General features: G+C 40.2%; 3 protein-coding genes and 1 long non-coding RNA gene across 5 annotated transcripts; 2 read left to right on the top strand and 2 right to left on the bottom strand.

Annotated features, from left to right (window-relative positions):
• The first annotated feature begins 2,266 nt into the window (after positions 1 to 2,266).
• Positions 2,267 to 7,580, top strand: emc10 (ER membrane protein complex subunit 10). 2 transcript variants are annotated; one of them, XM_061026334.1, is made up of 8 exons: positions 2,267 to 2,420; positions 2,550 to 2,616; positions 3,536 to 3,648; positions 4,053 to 4,166; positions 5,043 to 5,227; positions 5,459 to 5,552; positions 6,708 to 6,805; positions 7,292 to 7,580. In XM_061026334.1, exons 1-7 carry the CDS (start codon positions 2,328 to 2,330, stop codon positions 6,792 to 6,794), a joined length of 753 nt encoding a protein of 250 aa, XP_060882317.1. In that variant the 5' UTR covers positions 2,267 to 2,327; the 3' UTR covers positions 6,795 to 6,805; positions 7,292 to 7,580. The 2 variants fall into 2 exon arrangements, with proteins under 2 accessions (XP_060882317.1, XP_060882316.1); XM_061026333.1 differs by lacking the exon at positions 6,708 to 6,805.
• On the bottom strand, positions 2,915 to 3,385 carry LOC132953946 (uncharacterized). Its single transcript, XR_009665682.1, has 3 exons — positions 3,313 to 3,385; positions 3,177 to 3,268; positions 2,915 to 2,956 (listed from the first exon to the last, which is right to left on the bottom strand). It is a non-coding gene; the product is annotated as an uncharacterized LOC132953946 (long non-coding RNA).
• Positions 7,581 to 14,556: 6,976 nt separating the features above from the next.
• On the top strand, positions 14,557 to 21,095 carry zgc:195001 (uncharacterized protein LOC567531 homolog). Its single transcript, XM_061065615.1, has 5 exons — positions 14,557 to 14,686; positions 19,670 to 19,696; positions 19,811 to 19,873; positions 19,996 to 20,135; positions 20,678 to 21,095. The coding sequence occupies exons 1-5, from the start codon at positions 14,632 to 14,634 to the stop codon at positions 21,074 to 21,076; spliced, it is 684 nt and encodes a 227-aa protein (XP_060921598.1). The 5' UTR covers positions 14,557 to 14,631; the 3' UTR covers positions 21,077 to 21,095.
• A 901-nt stretch (positions 21,096 to 21,996) lies between these two features.
• akt1s1 (AKT1 substrate 1 (proline-rich)) lies at positions 21,997 to 26,910 on the bottom strand. The gene is made up of 6 exons (XM_061065613.1): positions 26,754 to 26,910; positions 25,442 to 26,237; positions 25,080 to 25,347; positions 24,846 to 24,929; positions 24,554 to 24,729; positions 21,997 to 23,436 (listed from the first exon to the last, which is right to left on the bottom strand). The coding sequence occupies exons 2-6, from the start codon at positions 25,832 to 25,834 to the stop codon at positions 23,299 to 23,301; spliced, it is 1,059 nt and encodes a 352-aa protein (XP_060921596.1). The 5' UTR covers positions 25,835 to 26,237; positions 26,754 to 26,910; the 3' UTR covers positions 21,997 to 23,298.
• Positions 26,911 to 27,285: the final 375 nt, after the last annotated feature.

Here is a 27,285-nt window from a genome sequence, read left to right as displayed (position 1 = left end):
AACACTGTAACATTAAGTAAGAAGCAGACAATAAAATCAAGATGATGAATATTATATTATTTGTAAACATGATGCATGCAAGTAGGTCATCACATATCTGAAAAAGCTCAGCTTGCACAAATTTACTCTGCATGTGTGTGTGTGTGTGTTTATGTGTGTGTGTGTGTGTGTGTGTGTGTGTGTGTGTGTGTGTGTGTGTGTGTGTGTGTGTGTGTGGGCCATTGTTACTCCGTCCACATACAGTAGATGATTTTTTGATCCTGTGTGGAGTTCTACACTGGTAATGAAACTGACTGAAATTAAGACTGATGACACTTCATGAGCTACAACAGCAAACAAGCGATCAGCAACAAGATCGTTAACTTCTACATAGTTATTTTAAATTCTTTTAACGACTGTCGGCGGGCAGGTGTCAGATGAATTGAGTTAGGGCGCGGTCACACTGGCCATCTGTACCGTGCCGTACTCAAGCACGATTGGCCCCCCTGCTGCGCAATTCCCACACTGGCCAGCACGGTCACACTACACAGGAATATCCGCGTTTGATTACTTCTTGTACATAACGTCGTAATACAACGCATGCATGCTTTATGTTATTATGAAGCGTGCTCAGTTGACAAACAGGCGGACTTGAGAGAGAGAGAGAGAGAGAGAGAGAGAGAGAAAGGGACACGAAGTCGAGTCCGCGTCTGCACATCGGAGAACAACACAGAGAACATGACAGCTACTTTGTGGCTTATATTGTGTAATTTTAGTCAGATACAGACATGAAACTCTGGATTTCACCATAATGAAGGCTGTCAGCGTTGTGTGCCCGCGTGCTTGTGCTCGTGCATGAAGTGTACCGTGCCGAAGCACACCTCTCCGAAGTCTGCCAAAGCCAAGGAAGTGTACCGTGCCTGAGCAGGAGCGGTCACACTGGCCAAACGAACTGTGACCGCGCCCTTACTGCACGCTGCTGAAACAGACTTTGTTGTTATTTTCCTCCGCAAAGTTTCACAGTGAGTGACTTTAATAACCGTCAAAAGACAGCATGAGGAGATTTAACGGTCAGAACGCTTATTACAAATATACAGGATGAGCCAAGAGCTGAAACTTTATCCACATGGTGTGCCAGCATCAATGCAAACCAAAAGTGCATCACAGGAGCAGCTTTAGATGCAAAAATACAATGTCTTAAAAAAAAGGGCTGTCAGCATCAACTAGTTAATCGTGATTAATCAGAAGTTAAATCACTGAATTAACTTAGTTTTTGATCCTAACAAGTTCTTTTTTTCTGAGGTTAAGTAAATGTCCTTTAATCCCTTGATCTACCAGAAGGTCCTTATTATTTCTAAAATAAAAGCAGGGTTGAATTCAAACAGCAAGTTAAGTACTCGCATCTTAAAACAGTACAAAAATTCAAAATAAAAGCCTAACAATTTTGAAATTTCAAACGTGATTTAAAATGCAATTATCGGGATTAACTATTGAACTTTTGTGATTTATTGTGATTGATCATTTGAATCGTTTGATTCCATGACAACCATGGGTACATTTGAAAGTAAAGGTAAGATAAGGTAAGATCTGCCCTATGAGCTAGAGTCTAGACTAACCCTACAAAAACCTCCCAAATGAGCTTTTCAAGACAATTAAAAAAAAAAAAAAACACTCTCATGCTGTTATAGTTGAGTCTTGACAGTGAATGATATAAATATTCCAGTGAGATCACTCTTTGCAGATATATGGAAAACTTTGGAAATGAGGGAGAAATATTAAGGACATAGTAAGGAGAATGGTAGATTGAATTAATAATGTTAAAAAGTGGGGCGCACAGCAGGGATTTGAAAACTCAGTGGAAAAGACAAAAGTTTAATTTGACTTGAAAGAAACTAAGGTAAAGTAGTTTAAATGTACTTTGATACAAGATTGAATTGGAGAGTACATGTGGGCTAAATACAGCCACAATATAGGAATATAATTAATGCCATGAGGTGTATGTCAGAATTAAACTGGGGAGCTAATTCTATATCTTTAATTATGTTGTTTATAGATACTGAATCAGGAACGGCTTTATGAAAAATGGGACACAAGATCAATAACACAAACGTAAATAGCACATTCCTATTTTTCCAAGCACATTTAGGGATTTGAGAAAATGTATAAGCAGACACAATCGCAAAAGGAAGACCTCATGCCCAAATGAGACTGGACAGTTTACTCGACTGTAGGTAGGCTGCAAAAATAGGGGGAGCCAGAGGGTGGCAGTAATGCAAACAAAACGGATATCGACTACCGTTTAACTCCAGCGAAGAAGAAGAAGCCTCCGCTGTGCTGAGCATTTCGAAATGGCTCGTCTATTACACTCAGAAATCGCTGTTATTTTCACTGTTTTGTTTGCCGTAAACACGGATTTTGTTTGTTGTAATACCGGTCGAAGAGTAAGTATTGAAGTGTGTCCATATAACCCAACGACTGCCTCCGGTTAAGCGGAAGCTGCTCCTGTCATTAGCATTAGCTTTGTCCGTCAGAAGGCTAACTGTGGCGTTCACATTTTGTGGCTTTCACAGGTTGGCGATGCCATGGACACTGAATTAAGTGGTTTCTCTGTGCCCCTTGAGCACTCATTTGATGTCGGTGAGAAAGCCTTCTTTTAACTTGTTTTTATTTATCAAATATGGTATGATATTATTAATGCTGGTTAGGTAGCTAGCTACCCCGTATGACAGCGTCTCATCTACTAAATTGTCTATTTAACTTAGTTTTCTTGATGTATTAAAACATTATTTATGCTGTTCAGCAGGCGTGAACATCCTCTAAACTGTCAATTGGTTAGTTCTTGAGATTCCTATGTAAAATATAAAACAGGTGTGACAGGTGCTTGCCATTCAGTTGTTTATTTACACTACCTGTTTAGCTTTATATGCCCTACCTGTTAGGTTTATATGCCCTACCTGTTTAGCTTTATATACCCTACCTGTTAGGTTTATATGCCCTACCTGTTAGGTTTATATACCCTACCTGTTAGCTTTATATACCCTACCTGTTAGGTTTATATGCCCTACCTGTTAGGTTTATATACCCTACCTGTTAGGTTTATATGCCCTACCTGTTAGGTTTATATACCCTACCTGTTAGGTTTATATGCCCTACCTGTTAGGTTTATATACCCTACCTGTTAGGTTTATATGCCCTACCTGTTTAGCTTTATTTACCCTACCTGTTTAGCTTTATTTACCCTACCTGTTTAGCTTTATTTATCCTACCTGTTTAGCTTTATATACCCTACCTGTTAGGTTTATATACCCTACCTGTTAGGTTTATATACCCTACCTGTTTAGCTTTATTTACCCTACCTGTTTAGCTTTATATGCCCTACCTGTTTAGGTTTATATACCCTACCTGTTTAGCTTTATATGCCCTACCTGTTTAGCTTTATATGCCCTACCTGTTTAGCTTTATATACCCTACCTGTTTAGCTTTATATGCCCTACCTGTTTAGCTTTATATACCCTACCTGTTTAGCTTTATATTTCCTTTGTCCTCCTCGTTTCAGATGATGTAGCAAAGTTTCGTGTGCGTGGAGCTCTGGTGTTGAAAGCTGGCAGGGAGCACAGCCTCTCACTCAGTCAGAACCAGCTTTCTGAAGAAGACAGGGCCAAACTGAAGGTAAAACAAGAGGAAGTTGAAGTAATGTTTATTAACAGGATCTTTAGCTTCTTATTTTTCATTTTTTAACTACAAGCTTAATTACCTTTGGGACACATTATGCTCATACTCAGCCACGAACAAAACTGTCTTGTGACAGCAGCAAACTGGGCATTGATGGTTATTAATTACTAGAGTTTGAAAAAACGACTTTGAGCTATCACAAGAGTGTTGTTTATTTTCATGAGTGTTACATTGGTTTTAAGTTGTAAGTTGACACAGTCACACTGTAATGGTTGTTGTGGACCCCAGGAGGAAAGGGGATCCTAAGAAACTAAACTAAACAGAGATCATTTAAAATGGTTATAATTTCAGCAAGACATGATCCTGCATCTCTGACGTGTTTGTTTTGAATGACTCCACAGGAAGTGGCTGCAGTGGACGGTCTGTACAGAATCAGAGTTCCTCGTGTTTTCCTGCAGGCAGACCGACAGACAGAGCGCCAGATGGAGGGATACCTCACAGCATTTGTCAGAGCTGTATGTATTTAACTTATCTTATGTATATAATATATTACCAGGAGAGTATACTACAAAAAGATGTTTACAGTTTCTCTTTAATACAACTTTATTAGAGGAGTGAGAGTATCAGCACATTGAGACATTCTTTGATTTTGATACGTCCTGGGGCTTGTTAATCAAATGACATCTATTTTCAAGGTCTTTATGTATTTAGGGCCATGTACTTTGTTTTGAAAAAAATAGATATTTTTTGGTTGTTTTTGGGATGTGCACAACTAGCTGGCTAAACTTACAGCCTGCACCTTTGCTGGTCGGTCCCAGAATCACAAATCGGTTTAACTTATTATTAACATTTGGATTCATTCAGGACCACAATGCCACTCAATAAATATGTCTGAACTCTTATGCAGCTGGCTGCTACTAGGGTCAGCTGTGGCTCAGTTGGTAGAGTCGGTTTCTCTCGCCTGGAAGGTTGAGGGGTCGATCCCCAGCTCATGCGGCACATATCAGATGTGTCCTTGGGCGAGACACATAGTCCCCAATTACTCTCGCTGTTTTGTGGGCGGTGTGTGAATGATTAGTTAATACTTTTTCTGTGCACTGCTTCGCTACAGTAAAGTTTAATACTAAAAGAAGGAATTTATAGATCCCATGTATAGTGATTTTTATTGAAGTATAATGAAAATATTATTGCCGTAGCAGATATGGGATCATGCTTCATAAAAGAATAATGCATATACTTTTTCAGTATTTATCATAATCTACTTCTTACTATACTTAAATTTATATTCTGGAATGAGAGCAACTGTAATGCAACTTAATCCTTCAGGGTAACATTAAAACCTTTCCTAATGCTTGTTCTGATTATAACTTCTATTCTGCTCTGATCCTCAGTGTGCCATGGTTGAGTCCCATCTGAGCGACGTCATCAGCATCCACACTGACGTGTCTGGGTACCTAATTGGCATCTCCATAGTAACAATACCTGGAGCCTGCAGGGGCACAGAGGTCGAGGATGAAGTTGATCTTGAGATTTTCAACACCACACTCAGCATAATGGCTCCTGTTAATGCACCAGGGTCAGTTCTTGATTTGTTAAATAAGCTTGAGTACACTTCTACCATCCACATCTTGGCTGTCTGCAGAAGTGAAATCCTCTTGGGTGGCTTCTTTGTTTAGATTTCTTTGATTCAGTTTCTTTGCAAAGAAGCCTCACATAATTTCCCCCCACAGGAAGAAACAAGTCTTACTTTCAAATACACCGTCTGTTTTTGTTTTTCTTTGAATACTAATTACCTGCTTTCTTTCAGGCCCGAGACAGCTCTGTTCCTTGAGCGAATGGATCTGGAAATTGCGAAGAAAGAAAAGAATCCACAGGAGCAGAAATCGTTCTTTGCTAAATATGTAAGTAGTCCCGCTGAAAACGGCTGATAAGGCTGGCAGGCCGTTCCAAGATATTCACTTTGCCTTTGGTAATTCTTCTCTGATCTCCGTAATGTGCAATAGCTCATAAAGTTAATGAAAACATGAAATGCTGATTTAGTTCATTCAGTTTTTTCAAGCTCAATCAGAAGCACTCCAACTTTGTATACACAACTTGCCTGCAGCGTTTGTTTAAATAAATGATAAAGGACATGTCAGTAGTTTAAGTCTTTGAAAAAGTTCAAATTATTGCAAATGTTTGGTTTGTTGTTACTGTCTGATTCAGTGATCCTCAGTATAAGAATCATTTCATGCATTTGCTTCAGTTTATTTGGATCAGCCCAAGGGGAAAAGATGCATTGTTTACTTTATTTCTAGACCAGTTTTTTGTTTTATTCACAAAGAAGCCCTAAGGAGTCTCCGTCAGTCCTACAGTCTGACTGGTTACGCACTGATTTGTATAAACCGTAAAAACCCAGTTTTTGTCTACTCAGGGGAGAATGCTTCATTTATATGTTGACATGTTTATGAACAGTGATATGCCCGCCCCCTGGGATGTGTTGGATGCCAGCTCTAGCTGTTCAATCTCCTGCAGACAAAATAATATAATCAAAACTCCCTTTGCCAAAATCAATGTATTGACAGGAAAAGACAAGACAGTGTAGGAGAAAGTGTAGGGCTCAGTTTTTCTCGGCTACAAGTAGGGGGAGCTCCAGGGAAAAAAGTTTGGGACTCAGAACCAAACAGGTTTATTGTTTATTATCATGGTGTCATAGTTTGGGACCCACATCTATTCATCCATTCTTCTGTTTGATTCTGCTGACTTGATCCTAAAAGTTGACTAGTCATCCAAGATTATTCTGCCAGCAAATTGTTGTTATTTTTAAAGCAGTTTTGAGACTCTGATTGTCTTCTTAATGTTGAGCTGCCAGTCGGAGTGCAAAGCTCTCCTCACTCAAGCTCCATGTTTTTTAAACACAGAGAAACTGTCCTCGTCTCTTTTTGACTCGGCTCCTCTGAGCTTCCGTATGACCTCTCCTCCAGCTTGTTGCGCTCTGTGCTGTTTGTGTGTGTGTGTCTTGCTTTGTTCAGTGACCTTGTGACATTTTGTTGACTCGGTGCTGTGCTGTGTTCCAGTGGTATTTGATTCTGGGTGGTGCAATCTTCCTCATGGTCACCAATTCAGCACAGCCCCCAGCAGGGGGAGGAAGAGAGCAGAGCTGATTCCCACAGAAGTACTGTTTTCTTACTCGTGGCTCGTTCTGTCCCCCTTCCTCCTCTCTCATATTATGTTTCCCTCCTCTGTAATATGACTAACCGAAACTCACCTCCTTGTTTCCAACTCATTGACCCCTTTTCTACTCTTTCACAGTTTACTTCAGGTTCAACACCAAATACATTTGAGATGGATAATTGCAAGTTTTCTTTATTCTCAAGTCTTTGTACAAGAAAGCCTCCATTGGAAACATTCAAGACATCTTAAATCTTAACTGTCTGGTTGAATATGCTGAACATGTGTTTGGCGTTTGATCCTGAGATTTCTCTTTTATCTCACCACTTTCGCACTTAATCTTTTCTCCTCCTCTGTTTAGAATATAACTCAAACCTAATCTGAGATGATCTGATCGGGAAAAGTACTCTGTAATCACAGCTAAATTAGTCATCTTGAACGAACATACAGTTTTATTAATATCCTTTTTTGCCCTTGTCTTCTTCTCCAGTGGATGTACATCGTGCCGCTTGTTCTCTTCCTGATGATGTCAGGCGCTCAGGACCAATCAGGCGGAGGAGCCGGGGGTGGGGCAGCTAATGGAGGTGGCAGATGATGGACTGGACAACAGTTTCAGTTTCTTTATTGTACTAAACATTTTCTGAACAATAACTGGCTTTAGGCAGATTAACATTGCTAACAGAATTCTATTTAATGAGGATCAATACTTAAACACAAGTTAAACCCGTAGGTGACTGCATTTTTAATACTGATGTGAAAATAAAGTATTTATTACTTGACACTGATGATGTGACTCTTTGTGCTGAGATAGAGATTCAGATTGAGTTGAAACTCCGTTACATCCATCCATTAGGTACTCACAGTTATCAGGTAACCAATAACATTATCAGGTTCACTTATTTGAAAATCTAATAAAAATTGAAGACTGTCTACTTTTACTGGAGACTGGGGATTTTGTTAAAATCCAATTTATCAAAAATAGATAGAAGTATTAAGAATTCAGTTTGAGATTTGTATTTGCAATAAGAACACCTGGATGATGATGATGATGATGATGCTGTGTTTGAAGTTATGGTGGTATGGGTTACATTCAGTATCAGCACTAGTTGAATCAGAGTGAAGGAATAAAACAGTTTTCTCAATAACCATTATTAGAATATTTCAGATTTGCTACACAGTATCAAAAATATATCACATTGTAGTGCATCAATGTTATATTATACCTGTACTATTACAATCAGAACAGTATAAACTGCAAAAAAAAATGTTGATGTCTTCTTTTGTTATGATTATTTCAGTGTTAATACTGTTAAAGTAGAATATACTGCAATTGGCTTTTAATTATAAATGGTTAGACCAGAGCCTCTTCCGTGTCAGTTTACCACGTTTGAAGTAGAAAGCCTCTTCTGAGCAGTTTAATCCTTCATAATACTGGCAGGGTTTACCCCGATGGGATAAGAACAGCTGCTGCTGTTCCCAAACAAGTGGCAGAGATGCTTTTCCTAATGCTTCACATCAATGTTTACATGGGCGTATTCTAGTTTCCTGTGATTATACAGTGAGTGCAGTTGTCTCTCCTGTCATACTTTTTCTCAACATGACGGTTTTGACATTTCTTGCACAGAATTATAACATTTGGAGAAAGGCATAGTCAAACTTGAAAGACTTGGAAGGAATTTTTCAACAGGTTTTTTTTTACAGGATCAGACAATTTATATTCTTCATTGTTCAACTGTTTAAAATTACTCATGTAAAGACAGGGATTAAACTGACTGCATCACAGTGCTGAAGTTGGCGAGTAGTACAGCTGGATCGCAAACAGACTTCCTGAAACCTATCTTTGTTATGTTTTTCAATCATGATATCATAGACTTTAAACAATATGGCTTTAGAAACAGAATGTCCCAGAACATTGTGTCAACAGAGCCTATCTTCTTCCCCTTGTCAGTCAGTCTGGCTGTTTTTAGTTTCCAACTGTGATAAATATTCACTTATTTAAGGAGACTCAGGGTTGAGCTTCAACACTTCAATGGCCTCTGGCCCTGACCAATCGGCAGGCAGGTCTTTCTCAGAATGACCTCACGGGTCACTTAAGCACCGTCCTTCTCTGTGGCTGCTTTTCATTTACCTCTGGATGAACAACATGAGAAATAAGGTGATAAATACAGTGAAGGGAAACAGGAGACACTAAATGCATAAAGCTGGAGGAAAAGAGTCATTTGTTTGTAAAGAGATCTGCTTCTGTCAGGCGAGGTCAAAGGTTAAATGGAAGTCAAGTTGGTGATTGGATCTGTGTTTTAAGCAACATCATCAGAGGAGCACAATAAGACAATTTTTTTTTAATTTTCCTACCCAACAAAGAAGCCTCTTATTCTGCCACATTAAATCAATCTCAGATGTTTGTTTATGTTTGTTGACCATAAACACCAATGCACCATGGGAGGCCTTTCAACATGGGGTGTGATGTATTTCCATCTACCAGGAAGCTGGTGGAAACTGACACTGAGACTCATGACTTTGTGATCTTCGAGAGTGGAATTTTCTGTGTTTGCACATACATTTAAACCACACACAAACATATGCTGCTTTCAACGAGTAAGGAACATGAAATAGGGCTTAAATTAACACACACCAAACAGGAACAAAATAACATTTTTTTTTTTCCAGTAAAGGATGTTAAAATTATAAGTCACTCGGAGAAGCCTGTAGTCCAGAAATGATGTGCAAATCCTCAAGCGTAACCCTCATGTTATGATTTAGTGGGATCTGCTATTATTGCCTGTGTGTGAGTCAGATCCATGAACTGTGGACATACAGGTCTAAAGAGCGAAGCCAATGTGGAAAAAAGGACATGTTTTAAACTTGCATTCTTCCTAATGCCTGGTAGAAAGCAACCTGAAAATGCCTTTTGAAGTCTTTGGATTCACATGGAGCTTTCACAGCATGGACCACACTTTGAAATTGCACAAAGTGAATTGGAAAGCACATAAAGCTAGCCTGTTAGTGTGGTGTTTAGGGCTGACACATCACAGCAGGCTGGTTCTTTGTTTTAATCCCCATAGGGGTCTTCCCTTGTAGAGATTGAATGTTCTGGCTTCTGCCCACTGGATGCTCTACTATACTTTTAATTTGCAATTATGTATGGGAAAGTTAAAAAAGAAAAACTAAACAGACAAGCAACCTACACAGTTCCTGTGGTTGAGTGTTGTGGATTTCTTTCACTAAGGTCTGAATCATGCCATTGAACTTCCAACATTGTAAAAAACAAAACAGGCGAGCAATGCAAGGCAGGCCAGTCAGTTGTGGGGGATAGTACTATCCCCTTACTGCAATTTTTACAACTATGTAATGGTAGGCTATACACATACTGTATGTGCTCAAGTTGGAGTATTTGTAAACATCTGGATGAAATTGTGTAAAGCGCAAGCATCGTTTTCTAAGTTGTGTGTGCCTCCATAATGTTGCATAATAAGCACCTTTGGATGTGCCTAAAATCATGATTTATCACAGCCTCTACTGTGATTAATCACAATTTGTTTTTTCAATCGATTGATGCACGAAAAACATTATGCATCTGGGTAGCCCCCCCATGACAGCCGAGCACGCCATTAGTAAAGAAACCAGTTACTTTTTATAGCTCTCTTCCTGTTGTGTCATTTATGAATGCAGAGCATTTCCCACTACACTCAAACTGTTCAGGCTGTAAATCATTTTCCTGTAAACCTGTGTCTGTTAAGATGTTTAAGTGCCCAAATGGTTATAATGAAACGAAGAGAAGATAATAGGACCATAATGTAATACAGAAGATCACTGCAGAAGAACACATAACAGAGAGTGTGGATGGGGAGAGGAGGGGAGATACAGTAACATATATGAAACAGGGATGCCAGCATAGGAGCCGTAACTCATAAATGTCATGGCTATGTGTTGCTTGGAGACCACGAATGTCAGCAAGACACCATGTGTTGGGAAGGAACCCCCTTAGTACATGTCATGATTTAGGAGCAGTTACAAGGTTAATGTTGCACTAAAGCTGTGGGGAGGGGCTGTTGATTTTGGCGTGTCGTTTTCACCCTGTAAATCTAGACACTTTAACTATGCATTGTTTAGTAACGATGATCAGGCCGGATCAATTACTCAATTACTCTGTACCAAATGTACCAGTTTTTAGGGAATACAGTATTTAAAAATACTCTAATCGTACCTGTTGTCAAAAGACCTTGTGACTAAAAATATGAACATGTTCACATGTATATTCAACAATATGATCTATGTTGTTTGAGATAGTTATTTCATGTTTCTACGTTCAGATTTTTTGGGGGTTAAATTAAACGAGTGTTATTTCGCTAAATTTGATTTAAAGAATTTAGATTTTGACAGATAATGACAATTATCTTTTATCTTTAATTAGATTACATAACCTCTTAGCTTGGTGTGATACGGTCTCTGAGAATATACAGTTGGAAATATCTATCAAATGTATTTTGTTTAAAGCAATAGAAATACTATTAACATTTTAAGCAGCTGTGTTGGTGAATCGCTATTATTCAAGGGCAGTTTGTCCCCGAAACACATTCTTTTAGCTTCAGCTACATTAAGCTAACATTACTTTTGAACTTTTACTAATGTAGGACTTGAACTTTAACTTGTAAAATAATAATTTTATATAGTTACTTCTGTACAGTCAAAATAGAAAATGCTCCTTTTTTCCACCAAAGACTTTTTTTTTAAATACCATCTACCATTAAACATCAGTTTAATAGACACATAAACACTCTTCATACTGAGAGCAGAACACACTTGCACAGAAACACTGGGGCAGAGAGTGAGAAGGAGGAAGCACCTGCCTTGTCAATCAGGCGAGAGCGACGAAAATGACGAGGGGAAGTCTCGACAGTCCCTGAAAAGCAACCCAGCAAGCCTTCACAGATTACAGCCTCACACTTATTGTATCCCCCGGCTATACATGTCACCATAGCACCATCATGTTAGCGTGTAATGAAGTAACACGATAGGATGTTTAATGGCCAAGCCTGCTAGTAATGTACACTGGTATATTACAGAGTGATCGTTGAGTGTATAGTGTTGTCCAGAGAACCCCTAAACGCACCCAAAGGTCATGGTACAATACTATTTAAGCCTTCTCACTGACAGCAGTAAGCAGCAGGTGTTGAAATTTGTTTTCATGCCTCTCAAAGAGCGTATCTGGTATTAAAGGAGTCAGCGCTAAGCGGGCACTTAGGCTTCATTAAAATTCTGTTTTTAATAGCAAGGGGACGCTTTCTCGTGACAGGGAGCTATTTCCTATTAAGTTTTATCGATTAAGACATGCCTTTGAAAGAAGCCCTCTAGACCCAAAGGTTCACGAGAGACACCAACTACCCGATTAAACATGATGGCTCACTGTTGGGAGAATACCTCTTAAATTCAGCAGTAAAACATCATCTTCTTGAGCATGTATTACTGTCTTTGAGTGCTGAGGAGAATACGAAATAAGAACTTTTATACCTTTCTACTTGTGATGCCATCATCTTGCAGAAAGAGCTGATCCATTCAGTTTTAAAATGCAGTAGAGTATTTTAGCTAAGTGCTATATTCAAGTACAAAAATCATATATTTGTTTTTGTGTATTTTAAAAGTATAAGACACACATCTGATACACTGTGGTTGTTCACAGAATCTGTTATCAATTCACGACTTACCAAGTGAATAGCAATTGAAGAGACATGGAGAAAGATAACATCATTCTGTAAGCTAACGTTAGACAACACTTCATGTTTGAAGAATCAGTACCTAGCTACAATTCTACAATTCTACAATTCACTTAGCAGACGCTTTTATCGAAAGCGACGTACATCAGAGAGTAAGTACAACACAAGCAAGGATCTAGAAAAAAGGGAACAATGTGAGTAAGAGCAAACGATCAGCTTTGAGTCTGATTGGACACACAGGTGCTGACAGGCATTGCACAGAGGCAAAGCACAACATTGACTGCAGTTCTTGAGAGCTCTAATCAGTATAGAAACCATCTTAAGTCGTCGTTATCAAACAAAAACCATTGTCATTACCATCATCATCATCAATAATATCGAGACCATCATCATTAAGTTAGTAGCTAACATAAATTTAACCATATGACAAAACAAAACAAAACAATGTGTAGCTAACGGTCAAGTTAGCTACAGGAATAAACTGAATGCTTCTGGAAATGAGGCTGCTGCCTAATTGTTAGCTTTTAGCCAATTCTTCGCAAACATTTATGTTTATTGTACTTACACAATTCAAATTTCTAGCTAAAGGTGATGTTAGCTAAAAAAAAAAAAAAAACTCTTGAGGGCTTAAGAAATAAGCAACCTGGTGTTCATGTAGATTGTATCCATTTCACATGAAAGATTTTATGAATATTGCCTAGCAAAGCTTGTGATAAATTATCAAAAAGAGTTGCTTTGTACTGTGTGACATGTTTTTTTTTTGGTTTTTTTGCCAATATCCCTTTGTTATAGCCTTATTTGTTTTTAGCTTGTTCGCACCCAAGGGTTCAAGGCTTTTCTTGTGTTCCAAACGTAACCAATAAGGTAAATAAGTCTGCTCTTCCAGTTTTCATAGACATTTCTTGATTCAGTCTACTTATTTGCTATTCATGTATACTCCTTTCTACCCTCTAGTTAGGACTTCCCTTAATCTGGCCGACTTTACACAAACCCACCCTCCTCTGATTAGACCCAGCCCCACAAACAACCCCCATAACTTCCCCTTTTGTAGCAAGTATTTTTTTTAAATTGCACCACAACAAGCTTTCCAGCATTGATTTGTTGATGACTTACTGGACTGTGAGGTTTTACCTGGTTGTTGATTGAAGTTGTGCTTCTGCGTCATTAAGGTTTAACAATTCATACCATTGTATATGCACAATGTTCCCTTAAGAAAATGAATGAAATTCAAACAAAGAAACCTAATGACAATGTTGTATGTTTGGCATACAAAACAAATGGTAAAGTTCTTTAAAAGGAAAAAAGCCATTGCAGTAACTGAATAACATTTTAATTTTGGATAATTAAAGCCAACATTCTGACATTTAAATTGCTCACTACAAATAAACGTGATTAATTAAAAGTGGTCACTTGAGGAGACTGAAATGTCATTAATATCTGTGAGCGCGGACTACTTACAAGCTGTTATTTTCAAGCTCTGACCACGTCAGCAGTTCAGTACACGTTATTCCAAGTTCTTTGCAAGAGTGCCCCTACAGCAGCTGCTGATTGATGGGATCTGGAGTCCGACGACAGGTCTCCCAGTGAGTAGCTGGCTTCCATCTTACATACTGACTGTCCTGGCTCCTCTTTGCAGAAACAAACACCTATAGCATGTTTCAGGGTCAGTTTAAATTAAATTCAGTCACCCTTGGGTCAGTTTTGGTCATGTTTCTAAGGTAACAAAACAAAGCCAACCATTTGAATTTCGTCAACAGAGTCCTTAGAAATATGTCAGAAAAGCAGTGTCGATCTTTAAACCCACTTTGCTGCTAAATCCTTCTTCCATTTATTTAAAAGAAACCTCAGATTTGTTCGTATCATTTCTCATCTTGGGTGTTTAAATCCCTCACATGCTCGTCCCATGTGTATGCAAATGAGCATGCATACTGAGGGTATACTGGGTATTTGCTTGTCTCCATCTGATCCCTAGAAAGGTTCAGGGGTTTCATGTGTCATGACAGTGACCATCCTTTACAACCAACCAAAACTTCCCTCCTCCCTCCCCGTGCTTTAGGAAGTCAATAAGAGTGACCCTCCAGGGACGCACAAGCATTATCAAAAGAAGCCCCCCCGTTTGATGCCAAACAGCACCTGGAGCACAAAGGGAACCATGCCTGTGCCCAAGAAAGCTGGTAAGAAACCCTCCTCCTATTAATTTCTGTGAGGGACTTGATTTAATGAGACAAGATGAGAGCATCACCTGTTTGTCATTTGGCATCAAATACGTATCAATATAAGAAATATAGAATTAAAAAATTAACTATACTTCAGTCTACCTCAAAAGTTAAACTGAAGTGTGTTTGTAAACTACAAAGTGAAGAATTTTAGCTATTCATTTTTTCCACTTTATGAACAGGTTACATTTTTTGATTGCGTCTCATTGTTTTTTTTTTTTTTTTTTACCAATATAAAGTGCTCAATCTGGTGTTTATTTGATGTAATAAAGTTACATCATGCTAATGTATCATCCGTCATAACTAATTTAGTTTGTTTTCTTCGATCCCATTACTCACGTCAACAAAAACCATGAAACTCCTCTCCATCAAGTCGATATGGTATCTTCTGCATTTACAGGAACGCGTTCAAAGTCTACATTTTCTCCCTATGCATCTGTCTCATTGCCTCATGCTCTTCCACTCTCAAGTATGAAGACAGTTTGCCCCTGCTTTTTTTTGTATATCTCTGATCCTTGCGCTCTGTCTCCCATTACAAAATCGCTTTGATAATGAAGACAAACTCATCTTTACAAATGTTACACCTGCCTCCCCTGGCAGCCACACTGAATAAGTGTGAAATGCTGCACAGTAACTCAAGTCAACAAAATATGAAAGACTGCCTGGCTTTGATTTATGACTATTTGATTCGGGCTGTTATGTAACATACAGCACAGGTCTCTGAACTTTGACTTCTCCCTGGTCCTTTCAAGTTTTCTTTGTCTGTCTGACACAAATATCGTCTTATAAACTTGTATGATTAGCTAATGCCGGTTGCATTAAACTCACTAAATATTATTTAAAAAATAATTTCACATTGTAGTTCTGTGCAGGGTGACTCAAATTGTACTGACCAGTCCCTTTTATTTTTCTCTTTCTTTATTCCAATTTCTTTACCCATCCACGTCTCAAAGTGTTGCATTTCCTTTAAAACCAACCATGTGTGGTCAGCGCTCATGCACAGGGCTTTAAGCCAGGACGTCTTGACAGGAACCAGAGGGATGAGTCTGGGCCCCCGCCACATTCACTCATCTTAAGATCTTCTGATCTTGCTGTCTCAGTAGGATGTTTTGAACCTGATCTGCACAGATTATGTAGCTCTGTCCCACTGAGAGGGGAATCTGGGGAGGGTCACTGTCCATCGTGACATTGAAGACAGCATCCAACGTTGACCTTTATGGTTGAGCTCTTCCAAACATGTGCTCACAAGGACAAAACTCATCTGTTGTACCTTGTAAATGACTCGAAATGAAGACCAAACTCTACTTTGTCTTTAACAACAAGGTCTTCTCAAAATCTTCTCATTTTTATTAAAATTCCAGCTGTGTTTCTTTGCAGTTTAAACTCAAACTTCAGCAGTTTCATTTAGATATGCATCCCTTATTCCTTATTCCTGACTTGATTCATGAGGTGTTGCCGTTGGTCCTGCTGCCCTTAAACATTTTTATTCCTCACACTTTGCTCCCCTCAATCCCTCTGTGGCTGTGATGTCAAGTCATCAATCTTTCTGAGCATCTGTTTATCTCTGTGGGGATTTTCTGTTGATCCTGTTGGGTGTGGCGGGCGATACGCAGGGGATTAGACGAACTGGACGGATGGCATATCTCCAATCAGCCATCTCACTTGCCAGCTTGATATCTCACTCCAAGGTCACGAGTTGTTGGCTTCAATCCCCTGGGAGAAGAAGCCAGAAACATCTTATAGATTTGAGGACTCATTTCTTCACGGTGGACGTCTGTCTTCCAGTAATTCCCTCTTAAAGCCTTGATGACACTGTTCCACAAGGCCTTTCTTTCATCATGTCCTAGTCTCACCTGCTCTGTTCCCTTTATGGGCGCCGTCTTGGAAGAAGGGGGAGAAAGACAGATGAAGTGATCTGTCACCACCGCTTTCCGTCCCTGCTAATTTCAAAAGAGGACTGCATGGCCTTCAGTTGATCACTCCCAGTCCTGCCAAATCCCTCCGCTTGTCTTCATGTTTTCTATCCAGTGTACATGGACAAACAATGAAGCTCACTTTGTATAAAAGTCTGACATTATGCACAACTACACTTGAAAACATCCAAAATCTAATTTGGTCTGTAATGCGACCCTTAGCTTCACTAGGTTCTTATTAATAAACTCTGCAGGCCAAATAATTATCAAATTTTCAGGTCTTAGTGACTCCCATGCAGGTAATTGTATTCCACATAATGAAACCACAATGCACTGTTTATTTAGTTCTTTACTTTGAGCGAAAAGTACTGAAAGGAGTGAATCTCTACCTTCAAACAAACAGTTTTTAAAGTCTGCCCTTTGCACTTTGGAAAACAACAACAACACTGAAAATAACCACAGGCCATCACGAACGAATGAAAGTAATGCCACCATCTCATCTCATCTCATCTGGTGTCTGCAGATGTTGTACGAGGCTCACATTTACCCCTGCCAGTTGGTACATGGCTGGCGTCTTTCCCAGCAGAGGGTCAGGCAGGCTGCAGTAGCTAAGTTTCTCAAGCTCAGATATGTGCTGGGATCAACCATCCCTCTTAAAAGAGCTGAGTTGCCTCCTCAGGGTGCTCGTCCTTACTGTGATCACAGAGACACAGTCAGCTTTGAACTCTCATACTGTTGACCACATGTGTTTTTTATTACGAAGACTTTTTTGGATGTCACATTGCAGCCAAATAATTGCGACATATAACTTTGGACTATTTTAGCATGTAGTAATGAGGCTTTTTAAAATGTGGCGACTGCCCAAACCTGAGGTACTACAGCTATGGAGGATTACTAGTGCTCCCTAATATGAAGAAAAATAAACACAGGAGGAATATATAGCTTTTCCGTAAAAATGGCTGTCAAGAATAAAAATTAAATATCGAGAGTGAAGTCATACTTTTCAGTTTCGTATGAAAAATTAAATCAGATTTGAACGTTTATTTTTTATGTACATTTCAACCTTTTTCTCAAAATGGAAAGAAAAAATCTTCCCTTGCTTATTTTAGTTTGAAATTATTCTGTTTTTTGTATTTATTCTTGACATTCAACTTGACTTTTAAAGTTGTCAAAGTAAAGGTAACCTTACTGATTAATTTTACATTTAACTGTTTTCTTCAAATGCAAAAAAAACAACAACCCTATTTTCATGTCTGGCCTCCATACTTCTTTTAGACATATTTTTAACCCAAAAGAATCATACATATAGATAGAAACTCTACACATGCTGTGCTCTGTCTAAGTTTGCATTACAACACAGCAATGGTCTTTTTTGAAAGCCTCCATACATGGACACTGGTAAATTGAGGCGTTTCTGTCTAAATTTGGCCATAGCAAAGGACGACATGTTATGACGATGTAACCATCTGATAGATAAGTAAGAATGATGGGGACTGTGTGAAATCTGAGAAAACAGTAACTTGAGCGCACCCAGAGGGGTGTCGGATCATGATCAGGCCAGTCAGTATTTAGATCTAACTTTTCGGAGAAAGTCTGAAGATGAAATGACTGACATGCTGGAGGAGGAACAAACACCAGCCCACAACATGACAAACATACCCAGTATGAAGCAGTATGAAGTAACCGCATCATATAGAAAGTATATTCATAGAATGAGAATCCTGCTGTCAGTGGTCATGATGTGTGTCCTTAACAAGTGGATGCTCCGACCTTTTAAATTCCTTATGTTGAAACCTAAACCAACGCTGGCCCGAGGGGAACTTCATGAATCAGTGCTGAGCCCACATAGCACTCATTCCCCTCTGTGATTTACAGCATGTTGAGAGTAGTTGATGATCTATTGCGGATAAATGACAGCCGGACAGAAACATCAATGAAGAGAGAGGCTTAAGAAAAATATGAGAAGCCAGCATGGTTTGGCTTTTCATATCCCAACAAGATTTCAAAAAATGTCAAACGACTGTAATGATCTTTCCCTGGCCTTTAAAGAACAACCCAGTTCTAGCTGTCCAGGTGTTTTTTTAACTGTGGTTTTAAAGTCTTTTACAGCCCCTAATATCCTTTTTGTTTTTACTTTTTTACTACACAAACAGTCACATAAATACGAAAATCAGGACCTCATTTGTGTGCACCAAAGTTGTGGATCGCACTACTACTAAGGCTTGAAACTGCGCATTACATTATTTTACACTAAAGTAACAAACACAATTCAACTCAGTCACATGTGCCAGAAACACAAACACAAACATCTTAAGCTCTTTAGCTATTTGCCTTTTTGTAAATCAGGTTTTCACTAAACAACTACATTAACACACACGCTAACAACCCTAGTCATATATCAGCTAAGTTCCAAGTGTTGTTAGCTTAATACGAGGTAATCAGCTAACATTAGCCCTAGCTAGCTAACTGGCCAGCCGAAGTGTATTCGTCATCCATGTTTACTTGAAAACTTGGCTTTTGGCAATTTTAATTCCATGAACTGAAAATATGATGAGTAAGGGTCAGAGTATCAAGGCATTGAATTTAACAACACCCTTGTTCACTGCTATATTTTATTGTGTTACCACCATGTGCTAAATATGTAGGCTACATTGCTGGGTCTTTATTGAGCTGTAATATACAGCCACCTATTAAAGCAAAAATCAAAGTAGGAGAAAAAGTAAGAGAACTTCTCTTAAATAAGCGAAGAACAGTCATTTTTCATAACCTCAAATATAATCAGACTTCCTTGTGTAACTATTGGAGTCCCCCTGCTGGCCGTCAGAAATAATGCAGGTTTAAGGAACTTCTAAATCCAGAGGCTACATCCATTTCTACAGTCAGTGGTTGTGAATTAAGCCTTTTCCTTTTATGATATTCAACATGAAATGAATAAAGAGCCTTTAACATATTTCAAATATGTATTGGATTTGTTGTCAAACTGTGGCATATTGGCAGTGTTACCATGTTCTCTATTTTTCTTTTCCAGGAAGGAAAAACAGCAGCGCTCAAGAAGGTAAAGACCAACATGTGGGAAAGTCTTCCTCAATAACCAAAGGGCAACAATACCTTTAAATGAACTTCAATAGATTTATAATTAATCTCCCCCTTCTGATGTTTGTCCCCTCAGAAAAGCTGCCGATATATGAGCCCAATGTCCCTGAACCCACCACCAGAGCTGACTTCATGAAATGTAAGGTTTCTTAAAAAAAATAGTAACAAAGCTGACGGAAGTAGTCTGCACAAAAATGAATATTGATTTTTTTTTTTTTCTCCAACTATCTTCCTTTCCTTTTTCCTTATTCATGCTCTCAGATTGGATCCCCATCACTCTGGATGATAAAACTGCACAGAAGCTGCTGTGGATTTCAGAGGGTGGTTCAAAGGTGGCTCGTACAGCCGATGCAGTCTGCCCATATCCCAACAGACCTGAGAGATACGAACACTCCCCACAGGTGGGCTAGTCTAAAACCTAAATGGTTACTTGACTTGTTTCATAAGTGTAGTACAACATTTCCATTAGAACTGCATTGGAGAAGAATTGTTGACAATGTAAACACTTCTGCATCAGTGAAGCAGCTTCAAATTATAGGCTACTACATTTAATTAATAATGAATAAATGTTTCTTTACCCCACTGTTCTCTGTAGGAATACTTTTAGAGAACATGTTGTTCCTGTTGTCACTTACATCACATTTTTTACCCTTTAATAATTTTCATTACTCAGCAGCTGACTTACTTGTTGTCTCTGAAGTGTGTTAAATATAATTTAAGAATCAAGTATCTTGTAAAACTGTTAGCTGTTACAAGGCCTGAAACAAACAAGTATTTTATCAGCAAAAACACTTCCAGTGCAATCATGTCAAAGTCCTGCTTTTGTGGCCAAAAGTCTAAAAGAACTATTACATCCAGTTTAGTTTTCTACCAAGTGCCATGATAGTAGAAGTTTAATCTTGTGTAACTTTGAACTGAAGCTCACCTCATCTCCTGTCTTTAGGCCCTGTGTAAGGAGAATCTGCTGGGTCATCGGGGGTACTGGGAGGTGGATTATGATGGCTGGGTGGTGATCGGGGTGGTCTGTGACAGCGCGCCCAGGAAGGGCCAGGACGGGCCCTGCGGCCTTGGAGAGAACAGCGGCTCCTGGGGTGTCGGCTGGTCAGGCTCCTGCTACCAAGTGTGGCACAACGGCGAGAATGTGGACATCACACTCCCCAAGACTTCCAAGATGGGCGTCTACGTGGACCAGCCAGCTGGCATCATCAAGTTCCTCGTGGTGGAGGACGAGATGGAGGTGCGGCTGATTCACAAGTTTAAGGCCAGCATCCAGGAGAAGATCTACCCTGGGTTCTGGGTCGGAACAAATTCGTTCTGCCTTATTCGGAAAAAGGACCAGTGACACAGCAGAGGGTTTAGAACGTGAGGGGGGGGGGGGGGGGAGGGTTGATTTGTGTACATTTAAAAGTTGTTGAGAGGGAAATTAAAAGGTTGTGATGTTTGGGGAACATGTGTTGGGAGTTGTAAAGCACCGTGATATATCTTTGAAGGTTGTGTTTGCTTTCTCTGGTGCATGAACAAAGCATTTTTATTTCATATTATATCCAAAGATGTCTAACTATTTTATTAACTACTGTTTATCCGTTTATATTTCACATAGAATTGTAGGCAAGGTCTTGTTTTTGCGACGCTAAAGGGTTTTCAATTAAGTAGAATGCTAACTGTATCTTTTTCAAGTGCTGAATGGAGTCAATAAATGTTGCGTTGTGTAACAACACCGACGCTGTAATTATTTGCGTCTTGAATCATACATCACTTGTATTTTTCCCTTTTACACGAGGCCCTCTAGAGGCTGTAAAAGATATTGCATTCTTTTCACATGAAATTACACAGTGAGTCATTTCTTTTTTTATTTGGTGTTGCTCCTTTATTGAAACATAAAAGTACTTAACATAATACTTAGTTGCTTCTTTTAAAATGTCAGATATGGACATTTTTTTTTTTTTCCTTTCAAACCATTCTATCTCTCTCTTTTCTCTCTTTCACACAGTTTCTCACGCATTCAGTCATTCTGAACAACTTGCACTACACTGGAGCAAAAAAAAACAAAAACAAAAACTGAACACAACACACCATCCTCTTTAACTCAGTATCGATTTTTACAATCATTCTATCAGTCAGTCATTCATTGGCATAAAAGTAAAAGTACAAACAGGCATGTTAGGAGGAGTTGCTGGTGTCCTCCGCTCACATTTTGAAACGCCACAAGCTTCTTGTGAAGTCAATCATTTCTCTGCTTTCGAACCCTCTAAGAAATAGATGTTTTGGTTTTTTTTTTAGGGGTGAAAGGGCGGGTTGGGGGGGTGAACAGCAACTAGCCTGTTTTGTTTTATTTACCTGTTAAAGGAAAAGAGCATGAAGAGAAAACATCCATATGATTCAGGGAGATCACTGGCTCTTGTGCTACATGCTAAGAATTTAGCATTTACTCCCCTGTATGATAGCAAGGCTTAAAGCAAGAGCTGGAAAATGCTAAGCTTAGCATAAATACTGGTAACAGGGGGAAACAGCTAGCTAAAGGCTACACTGACAGAAATGATATCTCCCATTGGTTGAGTGTCAACAAACATTTTCAAGATTGCAGTAAAACCACCATTGCTGGTAGCAATATCTAAATTAAACCATGTAATGAACATATATAATCAATGAACCTCTTTTAAAACTTAGTTATAGCACTTCTTTTATGTTCCCTTGTTTTACTGCTCAGAGTATAACTTGGCTAAGTCGCCTTAAATCAGGTGTTTATGAGATGCGGCTACAAGGCTAGCAGTTAGCTTAACCCCTTCGATGTCAGTACAGTGGTTGTTGTTCTGTTTTGCCAACGTTACGCTAATGCAGAATAACGCTAAAGACACACTTGGTAACTACAACTTGTGATATTGTATTCCTGTTTGTGTACAGATTAAAAAATAGATTTCCTAAGGTGTTACTTGTGTAATTTTAAAGGTGTTTTGGGAGTAATTTTGAATTTGGACACGGTCAGGCTAGCTTTTATCTTTGCTTCCAGTCTGTATTTTACAGCACTTAGCTTAGAATGGTATCAGCTATTAGAGCAGCACCAAAGCCAACGATCAACCCCGTATCAACGGCTGTTTCTCAGGTTCTCATCATCTCATAGGATTTTTTTTTTTTTTTAAACCAGAGGCCAAGCTTCCGCAAACCTCCATCAGCGCCGAAGGTTTGTAACAATTCACAAGCGGCCAGGTAGTTTTAGTGTCCATGTTGGACATCTTTAGGTCCAATCCTATTGTAGTGATGTGGGATAGTGGCCCTGTGAAATGTGTAGTGACAAAGAGGGGATGGGGGCTAGTGTTTTAGATGTCATTAGTGTTTATAACATTTTTTTTTTTTTTTTGTAAGTTACTCCTCGAAGCATGTGCCGTTAATTTTGGTTAGTGCATGGAGGTACTAGCTTTCACACTGCTTCACATACTGAACGCCACATCTGCCGGCCGATCGGGGTTTTCTCCTGTCATCACACAACATCCCTCCACTTTCTTGTTTTCGCTCTGATTTGCTCTCTTTATCCCTTTCTCTCTCTCTCTCTCTCTCTCTCTCTCTCTCTCAGTGTTTGAGGGAGAAGTCTCCTGTGTTAAGACGGGGCCGAGGCAAGGCCCCAAACATTTCTGTCCCATCGGTGGCTCCGGGGGCCAGCAGGGCCTTCATGCTGGCAGCGATGTGTTCCAGATCAGCGCAGCCCACCTGGAAAAAAAAAAAAAACCCCGATGTTGTGATGGTAGAGAAACACGTCGGGCAGAGTGTCCTGTTTATCAAAGCTGGTTTATTTAGCTGAGATGGCTAAAAGGAAAAACCTAGACAGAAATTTTAAAATTGCAATCCAATTACTCCTTTTTATGACAAACCTCTGGCAGGATTTTATTCCAATTTCTCGGTTATTTGCAAAATATTTTTGACCCACACAACCTTGAACTGTAGTCACAGAGATTTTACAGCCACATTAGTTGACGGTCACGGGCTGTTAGCTGTTGCATCATAAAATGAAATAAAAACAGCCTGTGCTTAAAGATAGAGTGGGTAGGCTTTATCAGTTGTGGTTTGTTAAAATAACACTCACATTCAAAGATGGGCCCTCGCTCTGTCTCAATGATTCCAGCGGCTTCAACATGGACGTGTGACTACCAGTGTTGGGACTAACGCGTTACTAAGCAATGCGTTACTGTAACGCCATTATTATTTGCGGTAACTAGTAACAAATTAGATACTTTACAGATTCAATAATGCCGTTATGATTACTGGCATTTAAAGCTGCTGCTCATTCTTTATGTGAATAAGCCGAAAACAAGCCAGTGAGGTTATGTTAATGTCAGTACAGCAGCATCCTGCAGGCTGTAAACAAACACAGACAGGTGATCATTCCGCTGTGAGCTTTCTGTCTCTACAACACCAGCGTTGTTTTTACCCGCTCGAGTTAAAAGACAAGAACAACACGGTGAGTTGGAGACTGTGTTGCAGGAGGAAAAACTTGGAACGAAGCACCGCTCTAAACAGCAACACGCTTCTACTGAACCAGGTGACAGAGAACCCGGCGCTGCAGACACCACAGACCCAGGTGTAGCTCACGTCAGCTGGGGCGATCGAGGAGGAGACACTCCATACAAAACACCCGGCTTGATTTAAAACACCGCCAGCTCCTGCTCTGTCTGCATCTGACTCAAAATGAGCCACAAAGTAGTTCTCTGTGTTGCTCTCTGATGTGCAGACTCGGACTCGACCGCGCCTCCCTTGCATTTTTTTTAATTTATTTTCCAGACCCCGTTAGTCCTGCACGGTACGGGACAACTTAGTGTGATGTGCTCACCCGTTCTCCACTGCTGTTGTCCCCCGGAGCAGCTCTGCCGCCCCTGCAGCCCCACACAGGCACAGACACGGGAAGCGAGCGGGCCAGAGCCATGGTGTTGGCGTGCCGGGACGAGTACGAAGCCTGCCCCATGGCCATGCCGCGCGTCGGCGGCGGGGCGTCCTCACTCAGAGAGCCTGCGTGACAGGAAGAAGAAAGTTACAGCGTGTGGATGATGCTTTCATGTTGGGATCTGTGCAGATGTGTCTGAACACCAACACACACACACAACAACAAAAAAAAAAACTCTCACCATCCGTGCTCTCCTCCTCCCCATCGGATTCAAAGAACGGCTCACAGTCCCGAGATAGAGAGTCCTCGTCCATCGAGAAGACCCCTGTAGCAAAATGATACATATATTCTGTTTTTGGGATCTAAGATGGAGAAATACCAACATGTATCTAGATATTAGACAGTCAGACCCCCAAATTTATAAACAAAAGAACTCCAGTTTAAAAAGACCAGCATACATGACTTCACTCCTCACCAGCACTTTCATTCCCGTAGGGTCTCCTCTCATCCATATCCTCCTCATCTTCCTCATCCTCACACTCCTCCTCCAAGTCCACGATGGCCGACATCTGTCTCCCCCGCTCGGCCTCCAGCAGGCTCTTCTCCCTCTCTCTCTCCCCGTTGCCGTTCTGCGCGGCGCCCTGACCCATCAGGGCTCCCGAGCTGTAGATCGACGGGTAGCTTTGGGAGTACATTCTGCTGTTGGGACTGACTCCGCCCACGCCGCCGTCTCCCGTGTAGTTCTGGAACGACAAAGCAATCCATCCTGCATTGTGGATTTGATTTTCATACGCATCAACAGAGCGGAATTCAATCAGAAACGCCGAGTTCACTCACCCCTCTATGCGCCAGGTCCGAGGTAAGGTCAACCGCCAGCTTGGTCGCTCCCTCGCCTCCCGCTTGGCGCGTGTGTTTTTGGGCTGTTAGCATGGTCGTGGAGTGCAGCACGCCGATGTCATCCATGTAGCGGCGCGCCGACTCGGCAAGAAAGCCTTGCCCCCACACGTTGTAGGAGAAGTCGCACTCTGTGGGAAAGGCACTGCTGCTCTCCCGTTTCCTCACCCCGTCTCCCTCTCCGGCCAGTGACCTGAACTTCTTACAGGCCGTAAGAATGGCCAGGTCACAGCCGGACTTTTGGCAATATGCTTCCGCTGCAGAAAGTAGCGCCAGCCAGCTCTCTTTGTGGTTGTCTGGGATCTCGGGCTCGGACAAGTAGGTGATGGAGGCCATAATGGTGCTGTGTTCGTCTGCAGGTTTCTTCAGTTAGACGCGACGAGAGCAATGCTGATGAATGACGACGAGTTTTTTTTTTTTTTTTTTTTTTTTTAAGGTTTAGACTAAAAAGAGGTTTGGATACTGAGCTGATTACAATATTGACAAGAAACTTTGGTAGCTGTGGTTCATCTGACTTTGATCAAAATGCTTTTTAAAAAAAAAAAATCACTTCCTTTGTGATTCTTCTTGTCCTGCTGGTGTGTGTTTACTTTTTTGCACTGGTGAAGATGAAGAGGAGTTTAATGATCTATCAGGTACAGAGGCACTGGGTGACTTAATGATATGATGGGTTGGGTGGTGTCCTTTAGCACTGGAGAGCCAGGGGAGAGAAGAGATGTTGCCAAGTTGCTGGTGATACCTTGGAGAAAAAAAAAAAAGATGAAGAAAAAGATGTCACTATTAGTGCAGTAAAGGGTGCATCTTTTTTTCTGTCTTTAAGAGAAAGAATTGGAAAGGGAGTGATTGCACATTTAAACGTGTGGATACAAACATCCAATACAAACTCCTCTGTCCTGACTGTCGCAGATCTAGCCACCTCCACCAGCTTGTCAGCAATCCATGCTAACCACTGAAGCTACTGTAAGGTTAGCTGCTGTGGCTTCACCATGAGTCTGCTCTCTAATCATCCTCTTCCTTCACAATCGTCTATCTCTCTTTAAGCTGCGTGCTGCGGACTCTCCTGCACGGCCGCTGCTGCTGCTGCTGTCGCTGCTTGCTGCTGCAGCTGTTGTTGTTGATCATCACGTTGTTTATTTAGTGTTGTGTGCAACCTCTTTTCTGACGGAGCCACATTTCACCTCCATTTGTCGGGCTTCAGCAGGAGACCGAGGCGAGCGAGCGTAAATGAGAGAAACGAGTCAAGGTGTTCACCTACCTGTTCGGTTACTTTCTTCACCGTTGCCAGATGTCTATCAATCTGAACTTTACTTCTTTTTAATCATACGTTTTCTACCTTCTCCCACGGTTTCTCTCCCCTAGCCAGGCTCTAACACCAGCAGCAAGCCAGCAAGGACTATTTGCGGCTTTTCCGTCGAAGCCTTTCAAAATAAAAGACGTCAATCTCAATGTACAGCTGAGTGAATAAAGAAATTGTATCTATGAGAGATATGTTTGCCAATTTGTCATTGATGAACCTTTTTTTTTTCGGGTGAACATGTTGATTTGATTTCAGTAGGAGCTTATCTAATATCAGTAAATAGCTATTTTTGTTTTGTGTCTCGATAACTTCACAAACATTTATTTTAAATGTGTCTGATTCAGAAACAGTATTTTGAACAAATAAGAATATTCTAATTTTCTTTATCGGTCAGATGATCTTTTACATCAGTCCTATCATATCTTGATGGAATCAGTCTGTAAACATGTCTACAAAAACTGTTTATACTTTTTTTTTGTTCCAATGTAAA

This window comes from Labrus mixtus, chromosome 20 (assembly GCF_963584025.1).
Source record: "Labrus mixtus chromosome 20, fLabMix1.1, whole genome shotgun sequence".
In the NCBI taxonomy this organism is placed as follows: domain Eukaryota; kingdom Metazoa; phylum Chordata; class Actinopteri; order Labriformes; family Labridae; genus Labrus; species Labrus mixtus.
This window is presented reverse-complemented; position numbering and strand designations above follow the sequence as displayed.

What these genes read in the sequence shown, in the direction of transcription:
- emc10 (XM_061026333.1), top strand. Translation starts at nt 2,328, where the DNA reads ATGGCTCGTCTATTACACTCAGAAATCGCTGTTATTTTCACTGTTTTG. An exon ending in TCACAGCATTTGTCAGAGCT is followed by an intron (nt 4,167 to 5,042) that starts GTATGTATTTAA and finishes TCTGATCCTCAG; the next exon opens with TGTGCCATGGTTGAGTCCCA. An exon ending in AATCGTTCTTTGCTAAATAT is followed by an intron (nt 5,553 to 7,291) that starts GTAAGTAGTCCC and finishes CTTCTTCTCCAG; the next exon opens with TGGATGTACATCGTGCCGCT.
- zgc:195001 (XM_061065615.1), top strand. Translation starts at nt 14,632, where the DNA reads ATGCCAAACAGCACCTGGAGCACAAAGGGAACCATGCCTGTGCCCAAG. An exon ending in AAACAGCAGCGCTCAAGAAG is followed by an intron (nt 19,697 to 19,810) that starts GTAAAGACCAAC and finishes TTGTCCCCTCAG; the next exon opens with AAAAGCTGCCGATATATGAG. An exon ending in CAGAGCTGACTTCATGAAAT is followed by an intron (nt 19,874 to 19,995) that starts GTAAGGTTTCTT and finishes TCATGCTCTCAG; the next exon opens with ATTGGATCCCCATCACTCTG.
- akt1s1 (XM_061065613.1), bottom strand. Translation starts at nt 25,834, where the DNA reads ATGGCCTCCATCACCTACTTGTCCGAGCCCGAGATCCCAGACAACCAC. An exon ending in CTACGGGAATGAAAGTGCTG is followed by an intron (nt 24,930 to 25,079) that starts GTGAGGAGTGAA and finishes ATTTTGCTACAG; the next exon opens with GGGTCTTCTCGATGGACGAG. An exon ending in ACAACAGCAGTGGAGAACGG is followed by an intron (nt 23,437 to 24,553) that starts GTGAGCACATCA and finishes TTTTTTTTCCAG; the next exon opens with GTGGGCTGCGCTGATCTGGA.